This window comes from Oncorhynchus gorbuscha, linkage group LG16, assembly GCF_021184085.1.
Source record: "Oncorhynchus gorbuscha isolate QuinsamMale2020 ecotype Even-year linkage group LG16, OgorEven_v1.0, whole genome shotgun sequence".
Classification (NCBI taxonomy): Eukaryota; Metazoa; Chordata; class Actinopteri; order Salmoniformes; family Salmonidae; genus Oncorhynchus; species Oncorhynchus gorbuscha.
This window is the reverse complement of record NC_060188.1, coordinates 1,267,990-1,280,333: the sequence shown is the minus strand read 5'-3', so window position 1 is coordinate 1,280,333 and position 12,344 is coordinate 1,267,990. Positions and strand designations below refer to the sequence as shown.

The 12,344-nt window shown below is 39.8% G+C and overlaps 1 protein-coding gene across 1 annotated transcript in view; it reads left to right on the top strand.

Moving 5' to 3' along the window:
• Window positions 1-7,928, top strand: part of LOC124000005 (protein HID1-like) — a 36,200-nt gene extending 28,272 nt beyond the window's left edge. Inside the window, exons 11-13 of the mRNA XM_046306075.1 lie at window positions 5,466-5,556; window positions 6,959-7,110; window positions 7,624-7,928. Coding sequence (XP_046162031.1) covers window positions 5,466-5,556; window positions 6,959-7,110; window positions 7,624-7,905 — 525 coding nt within the window. The 3' untranslated portion in view covers window positions 7,906-7,928. The remainder of the gene's footprint in view (window positions 1-5,465; window positions 5,557-6,958; window positions 7,111-7,623) is intronic.
• Window positions 7,929-12,344: the final 4,416 nt, after the last annotated feature.

Genomic DNA, 12,344 nt, shown 5'->3' with positions numbered 1-12,344 from the left:
ATAATATATCATATTGACATAATCAGTGAATAGACAACAGGTAGAAGACAGGTACATACATAATATACATAATATATCATATTGACATCATCATAATCAGTGAATAGACAACAGATAGAAGACAGGTACATACATAATATATCATATTGACATAATCAGTGAATAGACAACAGATAGAAGACAGGTACATACATAATATATCATATTGACATGACATAATCAGTGAATAGACAACAGATAGAAGACAGGTACATACATAATATATCATATTGACATAATCAGTGAATAGACAACAGATAGAAGACAGGTACATACATAATATATCATATTGACATAATCAGTGAATAGACAACAGATAGAAGACAGGTACATACATAATATATCATATTGACATAATCAGTGAATAGACAACAGATAGAAGACAGGTACATACATAATATATCATATTGACATAATATGAATAGACAACAGATAGAAGACAGGTAATCAGTGAATAGACATAACAGACATAGAAGACAGGTACATACATAATATATCATATTGACATAATCAGTGAATAGACAACAGATAGAAGACAGGTACATACATAATATATCATATTGACATCATCATAATCAGTGAATAGACAACAGATAGAAGACAGGTACATACATAATATATCATATTGACATCATCATAATCAGTGAATAGACAACAGATAGAAGACAGGTACATACATAATATATCATATTGACATAATCAGTGAATAGACAACAGATAGAAGACAGGTACATACATAATATATCATATTGACATAATCAGTGAATAGACAACAGATAGAAGACAGGTACATACATAATATATCATATTGACATCATCATAATCAGTGAATAGACAACAGATAGAAGACAGGTACATACATAATATATCATATTGACATCATCATAATCAGTGAATAGACAACAGATAGAAGACAGGTACATACATAATATATCATATTGACATAATCAGTGAATAGACAACAGATAGAAGACAGGTACATACATAATATATCATATTGACATCATCATAATCAGTGAATAGACAACAGATAGAAGACAGGTACATACATAATATATCATATTGACATAATCAGTGAATAGACAACAGATAGAAGACAGGTACATACATAAGTGAATCATATACATGACATCATCATAATCAGTGAATAGACAACGATAGAGATAGAAGACAGGTACATACATAATATATCATATTGACATAATCAGTGAATAGACAACAGATAGAAGACAGGTACATACATAATATATCATATTGACATCATCATAATCAGTGAATAGACAACAGGTAGAAGACAGGTACGGTTGAAGTCAGAATTTTACATACACTTAGGTTGGAGTCATTAAAACTTGTTTTTCAACCACTCCACACATTTCTTGTTAACAAACTATAGTTTTGTCAAGTCTGTTAGGACATCTACTTTGTGACACAAGTCATTTTACCAACAATTGTTTCCTGACAGATTATTTCACTTTTAATTCAAAGTATCACAATTCCAGTGGGTCAGATGTTTAGATACACTAAGTTTACTGTGCCTTTAAACAGCTTGGAAAATTCCAGAAAAAGATGTCATGGCTTTAGAAGCTTCGGATATGCTAATTGACATCATTTGAGTCAATTGGATGTGTACCTGTGGATGTATTTCAAGGCCTACCTTCAAACTCAGTGCCTCTTTGTTTGACATCATGGGAAAATCAAAAGAAATCAGCCAAGACCTCAGGAATAAAAATTGTAGACCTCCACAAGTCTGGTTCATCCTTGGGAGCAAGTTCCAAATGCCTGAAGGTACCACGTTCATCTGTACAAACAATAGTACACAAGTATAAACACCATGGAACCACGAAGCCATCATACCGCTCAGGAAGGAGACGCGTTCTGTCTCCTAGAGATGAACGTACTTTGGTGCGAAACGTGCAAATGAATCCCAGAACAACAGCAAAGGACATTGTGAAGATGCTGGAGGAAACAGGTACAAAAGTATCTATATCACAGTAAAACGAGTCCTCTATCGACGTAACCTGAAAGGCCGCTCAGCAAGGAAGAAGTCACTGCTCAAAAAAAATCCAGACTACCGTTTGCAACTGCACATGGGGACAAAGATCATACTTTTTGGAGAAATGTCCTCTGGTCTGATAAAACAAAAATAGAACTGTTTGGCCCTCGTGACCATCATTATGTTTGGAGGAAAAAGGGGGAGGCTTGCAAGCCGAAGAACAACATCCCAACCATGAAACACTGGGTGGCAGCATCATGTTGTGGAAGAGCTTTGCTGCAGGAGGGACTGGTGCACTTCACAAAATAGATGGCATCATGAAGTAGGAAAATTATGTGGATATATTGAAGCAACATCTAAAGACATCAGTCAGGAAGTTAAAGCTTGGTCGCAAATGGGTCTTCCAAATGGACAATGACCCCAAGCACACTCCCAAAGTTGTGGCAAAATGGCTTAAGGACAACAAAGTCAAGGTATTGGAGTGGCCATCACAAAGCCCTGACTTCAATCCCATAGAAAATGTGTGGACAGAACTGAAAAAATGTGTGCGAGCAAGGAGGCCTACAAATCCCATTCAGTTCCACCAGCTCTGTCAGGAGGAATGGACCAAATTTCACCCAACTTATTGTGGGCAGCTTGTGGAAGGCTACCCAAAACGTTTGATCCAAGTTAAACCATTTAAAGGCACAGCTACCAAATACTAACTGAGTATATGTAAACTTCTGACCCACAGGGAATGTGATGAAAGAAATTAAAACTGAAATAAATCACTCTCTCTACCATTATTCTGACATTTTATATTCTTAAAATAAAGTGGTGATCCTAACAGACCTTGTGAAAAACTGAGTTGAAATGTATTTGGCTAAGGTGTATGTAGACTTCTGACTTCAACTGGACATACATAATATACCATATTTACATCATCAATATTTACATCATCAGTGAATACACAAAATGTAGAAGACCGGTACAAACATAGTATACCATATTGACAGTAATGTTACATTTAGTAGCCGAGATGATCAAAATCTTCATTGAAAATCAATAAAAGAGTCAAAATAGAATAGAGGAATAGCCTGCCCTCAACAGAGATAGAATAGAGGAATAGCCTGCCCTCAACAGAGATAGAATAGAGGAATAGCCTACCCTCAACAGAGATAGAATAGAGGAATAGCCTGCCCTCAACAGAGATAGAATAGAGGAATAGCCGACTCTCAACAGAGATAGAATAGAGGAATAGCCTGCCCTCAACAGAGATAGAATACAGGAATAGCCTACCCTCAACAGAGATAGAATAGAGGAATAGCCTGCCCTCAACAGAGATAGAATAGAGGAATAGAATAGAGGAATAGCCTGCCCTCAACAGAGATAGAATAGAGGAATAGAATAGAGGAATAGCCTGACCTCAACAGAGATAGAATAGAGGAATATCCTACCCTCAACAGAGATAGAATAGAGGAATAGCCGACCCTCAACAGAGATAGAATAGAGGAATAGAATAGAGGAATAGCCTGACCTCAACAGAGATAGAATAGAGGAATAGAATAGAGGAATAGAATAGAGGAATAGCCTGCCCTCAACAGAGATAGAATAGAGGAATAGCCTACCCTCAACAGAGATAGAATAGAGGAATAGCCCTCAACAGAGATAGAATAGAGGAATAGCCTGACTCTCAACAGAGATAGAATAGAGGAATAGCCTGCCCTCAACAGAGATAGAATAGAGGAATAGCCTGCCCTCAACAGAGATAGAATAGAGGAATAGCCTGCCCTCAACAGAGATAGAATAGAGGAATAGAATAGAGGAATAGCCTGACCTCAACAGAGATAGAATAGAGGAATAGAATAGAGGAATAGCCTGCCCTCAACAGAGATAGAATAGAGGAATAGCCTGCCCTCAACAGAGATAGAATAGAGGAATAGCCGACCCTCAACAGAGATAGAATAGAGGAATAGCCTACCCTCAACAGAGATAGAATAGAGGAATAGCCTACCCTCAACAGAGATAGAATAGTGGAATAGCCTGCCCTCAACAGAGATAGAATAGAGGAATAGCCTGCCCTCAACAGAGATAGAATAGAGGAATAGCCTGCCCTCAACAGAGATAGAATAGAGGAATAGAATAGAGGAATAGCCTGACCTCAACAGAGATAGAATAGAGGAATAGAATAGAGGAATAGCCTGCCCTCAACAGAGATAGAATAGAGGAATAGCCTACCCTCAACAGAGGTAGAATAGAGGAATAGCCTGCCCTCAGCAGAGATAGAATAGAGGAATAGCCAACCCTCAACAGAGGTAGAATAGAGGAATAGCCTGCCCTCAACAGAGATAGAATAGAGGAATAGCCTGCCCTCAACAGAGATAGAATAGAGGAATAGCCTGCCCTCAACAGAGATAGACTAGAGGAATAGCCTACCCTCAACAGAGATAGAATAGAGGAATAGCCTACCCTCAACAGAGATAGAATAGTGGAATAGCCTGCCCTCAACAGAGATAGAATAGAGGAATAGCCTACCCTCAACAGAGATAGAATAGAGGAATAGCCTGCCCTCAACAGAGATAGAATAGAGGAATAGCCTGCCCTCAACAGAGATAGAATAGAGGAATAGCCTGCCCTAGATAGATAGAGGAATAGCCTACCCTCAACAGAGATAGAATAGAGGAATAGCCTACCCTCAACAGAGATAGAATAGTGGAAAAGCCTGCCCTCAACAGAGATAGAATAGAGGAATAGCCTACCCTCAACAGAGATAGAATAGAGGAATAGCCTGCCCTCAACAGAGATAGAATAGAGGAATAGCCTACCCTCAACAGAGATAGAATAGAGGAATAGCCTGCCCTCAACAGAGATAGAATAGAGGAATAGCCTACCCTCAACAGAGATAGAATAGAGGAATAGCCTGCCCTCAACAGAGATAGAATAGAGGAATAGCCAACCCTCAACAGAGGTAGAATAGAGGAATAGCCTACCCTCAACAGAGATAGAATAGAGGAATAGCCTGCCCTCAACAGAGATAGAATAGAGGAATAGCCTACCCTCAACAGAGATAGAATAGAGGAATAGCCTACCCTCAACAGAGATAGAATAGTGGAATAGCCTGCCCTCAACAGAGATAGAATAGAGGAAAAGCCTGCCCTCAACAGAGATAGAATAGAGGAATAGCCTACCCTCAACAGAGATAGAATAGAGGAATAGCCTACCCTCAACAGAGATAGAATAGTGGAATAGCCTGCCCTCAACAGAGATAGAATAGAGGAAAAGCCTACCCTCAACAGAGATAGAATAGAGGAATAGCCTACCCTCAACAGAGGTAGAATAGAGGAATAGCCTGCCCTCAACAGAGATAGAATAGAGGAATAGCCGACCCTCAACAGAGAAACAAACATGCATCACATTCTAATAACCCAGACCACCGTCTCTCTGCCCATCACAGAAGTTCCTATTCTTTGTTTTGAAGAGCAGTGATGTTCTGGACATCTTGGTACCCATCCTCTTCTACCTTAATGACGCCCGGGCCGACCAGTGTGAGTACAGCCTGTAGACACACACACACACGGATAGACCTATCCTATGAACGATGGCAGGGTGTGAGTATAGTTTGTAGGGACGGGAATAAACTATATATCTGTCTGTGGGGACTGAAATATACTATATATCTGTCTGTAGGGACTGGAATATACTATATATCTGTCTGTAGGGACTGGAATATACTATATATCTGTCTGTAGGGACTGGAATATACTATATATCTGTCTGTAGGGACTGGAATATACTATATATCTGTCTGTAGGGACTGGAATATACTATATATCTGTCTGTAGGGACTGGAATAAACTATATATCTGTCTGTAGGGACTCGAATATACTATATATCTGTCTGTAGGGACTCGAATATACTATATATCTGTCTGTAGGGATTGGAATATACTATATATCTGTCTGTAGGGACTGGAATATAGTATACATCTGTCTGTAGGGACTGGAATATACTATATATCTGTCTGTAGGGACTGGAATATACTATATATCTGTCTGTAGGGACTGGAATATACTATATATCTGTCTGTAGGGACTGGAATATACTATATATCTGTCTGTAGGGACTGGAATATACTATATATCTGTCTGTAGGGACTGGAATATACTATATATATGTCTGTAGGGACTGGAATATACTACATATCTGTCTGTAGGGACTGGAATAAACTATATATCTGTCTGTAGGGACTGGAATATACTATATATCTGTCTGTAGGGATTGGAATATACTATATATCTGTCTGTAGGGACTGGAATATAGTATACATCTGTCTGTAGGGACTGGAATATACTATATATCTGTCTGTAGGGACTGGAATATACTATATATCTGTCTGTAGGGACTGGAATATACTATATATCTGTCTGTAGGGACTGGAATATACTATATATCTGTCTGTAGGGACTGGAATATACTATATATCTGTCTGTAGGGACTGGAATATAGTATACATCTGTCTGTAGGGACTGGAATATACTATATATCTCTCTGTAGGGACTGGAATATACTATATATCTGTCTGTAGGGACTGGAATATACTATATATCTGTCTGTAGGGACTGGAATATACTATATATCTGTCTGTAGGGACTGAAATATACTATATATCTGCTAACGGCTGTGAATGTCTGCTTTATTAACGTATGCCTTGGTAATGGTTTTAGTGATCGTCTCTCGCTCTGTGTGTGTGTGTGTGTGTGTGTGTGTGTGTGTGTGTGTGTGTGTGTGTGTGTGTGTGTGTGTGTGTGTGTGTGTGTGTGTGTGTGTGTGTGTGTGTGTGTGTGTGTGTGTGTGTGTGTGTGTGTGTGTGTGTGTGTGTGTGTGTGTGTGTGTGTGTGTGTGTGTGTGTGTGTGTGTGTGTGTGTGTGTGTGTGTTTCTGCTACAGCCCGTGTGGGTCTCATGCACATCGGTGTCTTCATCCTGCTACTGCTGAGTGGAGAGAGGAACTTTGGCGTGCGTCTCAACAAGCCCTACTCTGTCCACGTACCTATGGACATCCCAGTGTTTACAGGGACCCACGCCGACCTACTCATAGTAGTAAGACTATACAAGTTACAGTAGGTGACAGCATAGATATAGAATGAATAGAATATATCTCTGTGGAATATAGTGTGACTGTAGCAAATGGATTAATTCTGCAGGCAATATTACATTTTCTGGGATCTGCCACTGTGTGTTAAATAAAAAGCCTCTCCAGTTATAGCTTAGTGTCTTTATTACACTAAGATTCAAATAGTATTTCATTCAAATATTTGTAATTGAGCCTGGAGTGCCAAATGGGCGGGGTTCTCTCTATTGGGACTCTCCCATTGGTTCCATTGCGCCAAGCAAGGTCAATGAAGCGCAGATAAAGCGTTTGAATTGAAACAAATACTTTTTGAATCCAGGTCCTATAGAAATATAATTGCTACAACAGACATTCAAGTCAATAAATGTTCTCTGATGGGTGGCTTGACGGCGATTGAGTGTACCCATAAGTGTTCCAGTCAAATTGCCCTTGTCCCTTCTAGTAATTCTATCTCTATGGCTGTACCTCTGTGTGATCTCCAGGTGTTCCACAAGATCATCACCAGCGGCCACCAGCGTCTCCAGCCTCTTTTTGACTGCCTGCTCACCATCGTAGTGAATGGCGAGTATCTCTGCACTGGCTCCATCTGCTGGTCAAATATGCACATGGTTCTTTATTTATTTATTCAACCTTCATTTGACCAGGAAAGTCCCATTGAGATACGTAGTCTATTTTACAAAAGAGACCTGGCCCAGAAGGCAGCAGTAGTCATTACAGCGTTACATTACAGCAGTAGTCATTACAGCGTTACATTACAGCAGTAGTCATTACAGCGTTACAGCGTTACATTACAGCGTTACATTACAGCAGTAGTCATTACAGCAGTAGTCATTACAGCAGTAGTCATTACAGCAGTAGTCATTACAGCGTTACATTACAGCAGTAGTCATTACAGCAGTAGTCATTACAACGTTACATTACAGCAGTAGTCGTTACAGCAGTAGTCATTACAGCGTTACATTACAGCAGTAGTCATTACAGCAGTAGTCATTACAGCAGTAGTCATTACAGCATTACATTACAGCAGTAGTCATTACAGCAGTAGTCATTACAGCGTTACATTACAGCAGTAGTCATTACAGCAGTAGTCATTACAGCGTTACATTACAGCAGTAGTCATTACAGCAGTAGTCATTACAGCAGTAGTCATTACAGCAGTAGTCATTACAGCGTTACATTACAGCAGTAGTCGTTACAGCGTTACATTACAGCAGTACTCATTACAGCAGTAGTCATTACAGCGTTACATTACAGCAGTAGTCATTACAGCAGTAGTCATTACAGCAGTAGTCATTACAGCATTACATTACAGCAGTAGTCATTACAGCGTTACATTACAGCAGTAGTCATTACAGCAGTAGTCATTACAGCGTTACATTACAGCAGTAGTCATTACAGCATTACATTACAGCAGTAGTCATTACAGCGTTACATTACAGCAGTAGTCATTACAGCAGTAGTCATTACAGCGTTACATTACAGCGTTACATTACAGCAGTAGTCATTACAGCAGTAGTCATTACAGCGTTACATTACAGCAGTAGTCATTACAGCAGTAGTCATTACAGCGTTACATTACAGCAGTAGTCATTACAGCAGTAGTCATTACAGCGTTACATTACAGCAGTAGTCATTATAGCAGTAGTCATTACAGCAGTAGTCGTTACAGCGTTACATTACAGCAGTAGTCGTTACAGCGTTACATTACAGCAGTAGTCATTACAGCAGTAGTCGTTACAGCGTTACATTACAGCAGTACTCATTACAGCAGTAGTCATTACAGCGTTACATTACAGCAGTAGTCATTACAGCAGTAGTCATTACAGCGTTACATTACAGCAGTAGTCGTTACAGCGTTACATTACAGCAGTAGTCATTACAGCAGTAGTCATTACAGCAGTAGTCATTACAGCAGTAGTCATTACAGCATTACATTACAGCAGTAGTCGTTACAGCGTTACATTACAGCAGTAGTCATTACAGCAGTAGTCATTACAGCATTACATTACAGCAGTAGTCATTACAGCAGTAGTCATTACAGCAGTAGTCATTACAGCGTTACATTACAGCAGTAGTCGTTACAGCGTTACATTACATCAGTAGTCATTACAGCAGTAGTCATTACAGCGTTACATTACAGCAGTAGTCATTACAGCAGTAGTCGTTACAGCGTTACATTACAGCAGTAGTCATTACAGCGTTACATTACAGCAGTAGTCATTACAGCAGTAGTCATTACAGCGTTACATTACAGCAGTAGTCATTACAGCGTTACATTACAGCAGTAGTCGTTACAGCGTTACATTACAGCAGTAGTCATTACAGCGTTACATTACAGCAGTAGTCATTACAGCAGTAGTCATTACAGCAGTAGTCATTACAGCAGAAGTCATTACAGCAGTAGTCATTACAGCAGTAGTCATTACAGCAGTAGTCATTACAGCGTTACATTACAGCAGTAGTCATTACAGCAGTAGTCATTACAGCAGTAGTCATTACAGCGTTACATTACAGCAGTAGTCGTTACAGTGTTACATTACAGCAGTAGTCATTACAGCGTTACATTACAGCAGTAGTCATTACAGCGTTACATTACAGCAGTAGTCATTACAGCGTTACATTACAGCAGTAGTCATTACAGCAGTAGTCATTACAGCGTTACATTACAGCAGTAGTCGTTACAGCGTTACAGCGCTACATTACAGCAGTAGTCATTACAGCGTTACATTACAGCAGTAGTCATTACAGCATTACATTACAGCAGTAGTCATTACAGCGTTACATTACAGCAGTAGTCATTACAGCAGTAGTCATTACAGCAGTAGTCATTACAGCAGTAGTCGTTACAGCGTTACATTACAGCAGTAGTCATTACAGCGTTACATTACAGCAGTAGTCATTACAGCAGTAGTCATTACAGCAGTAGTCGTTACAGCATTACATTACAGCAGTAGTCATTACAGTGTTACATTACAGCAGTAGTCATTACAGTGTTACATTACAGCAGTAGTCATTACAGCAGTAGTCGTTACAGCATTACATTACAGCAGTAGTCATTACAGCGTTACATTACAGCAGTAGTCATTACAGCATTACATTACAGCAGTAGTCATTACAGTGTTACATTACAGCAGTAGTCATTACAGCGTTACATTACAGCAGTAGTCATTACAGCGTTACAGCGTTACATTACAGCAGTAGTCATTACAGCGTTACAGCGTTACATTACAGCAGTAGTCATTACAGTGTTACATTACAGCAGTAGTCATTACAGTGTTACATTACAGCAGTAGTCATTACAGTGTTACATTACAGCAGTAGTCATTACAGTGTTACATTACAGCAGTAGTCATTACAGTGTTACATTACAGCAGTAGTCATTACAGCGTTACATTACAGCGTTACAGCGTTACATTACAGCAGTAGTCATTACAGTGTTACATTACAGCAGTAGTCATTACAGCGTTACAGCGTTACATTACAGCGTTACATTACAGCAGTAGTCATTACAGCGTTACAGCGTTACATTACAGCAGTAGTCATGACTACAACACAGAGACAGGAACAAACACCCACAAAATACAAAAGCGAACTCAGGCTACCTTGATACGGTTCCCAATCAGAGACAACGATAAGCACCTGACTCTAATTGAGAATCGCCTCAGGCAGCCAAGCCTATACTCACACCCCTAATCAGCCGCGATCCCAAATAATACAAACCCCAATACGAAACACAACATATAAACCCATGTCACACCCTGACCTACCCAAACATATAACAAAAATCAAATCAAATCAAATCAAATTTATTTATATAGCCCATCGTACATCAGCTGATATCTCAAAGTGCTGTACAGAAACCCAGCCTAAAACCCCAAACAGCAAACAATGCAGGTGTAAAAGCACAAAATACAATGACCAAGGCGTGACAGTTACATTACAGCAGTAGTTGTTACAGCGTTACACGTTACATTACAGCAGAAGTCATTACAGCGTTACATTACAGCAGTAGTCATTACAGCGTTACATTACAGCAGTAGTCGTTACAGCGTTACATTACAGCAGTAGTCATTACAGCGTTACAGCGTTACATTACAGCAGTAGCCATTACAGTGTTACATTACAGCAGTAGTCATTACAGCGTTACAGCGTTACATTACAGCAGAAGTCATTACAGCGTTACATTACAGCAGTAGTCGTTACAGCGTTACAGCGTTACATTACAGCAGTAGCCATTACAGTGTTACATTACAGCAGTAGTCGTTACAGCAGTAGCCACTACAGTGTTACATTACAGCAGTAGTCGTTACAGCGTTACAGCGTTACATTACAGCAGTAGCCATTACAGTGTTACATTACAGCAGAAGTCATTACAGCAGTAGTCATTACAGCGTTACATTACAGCAGTAGCCATTACAGCGTTACATTACAGCAGTAGTCGTTACAGCGTTACAGCGTTACATTACAGCAGAAGTCATTACAGCAGTAGTCATTACAGCGTTACATTACAGCAGTAGTCATTACAGCAGTAGTCGTTACAGCGTTACAGCGTTACATTACAGCAGAAGTCATTACAGCAGTAGTCATTACAGCGTTACATTACAGCAGTAGCCATTACAGTGTTACATTACAGCAGTAGTCGTTACAGCGTTACAGCGTTACATTACAGCAGAAGTCATTACAGCGTTACAACATTTAAAACATACAGTAGGCTACAATCGGCACAGCAACACGTCATCAGGAGACAATCCGATCCACAGGAAACATCTACACTCCCTTTTGTAAATTCAACCTCACAGAAAGTTCTGAGGTATTGAACAGTTCAATATTACATTACTTTGGGACGGTCCCTGAGATTTAAACACCCAAACAGATGCACTCATTAAGTCATTCTTAGATGCTGTACATGCATATTGAGATGTTACTTGCTTTTTAGTCTAGCTAGGATTAGACTCAATCTGTGGTCACAATGTACAGTATCTCTACAAATGAATCCTCCTCCTTCTCCTCCACAGTGTCTCCCTACCTGAATGACTTCTCCTCCCTCTACTCCACAGTGTCTCACTACCTGAATGACTCCTTCTCCCTCTCCTCCACAGTGTCTCGTGACCTGAATGACTCCTTTTCCCTCTCCTCCACAGTGTCTCGCGACCTGAATGACTCCTTCTCCCTCTCCTCCACAGTGTCTCGCGACCTGAATGAC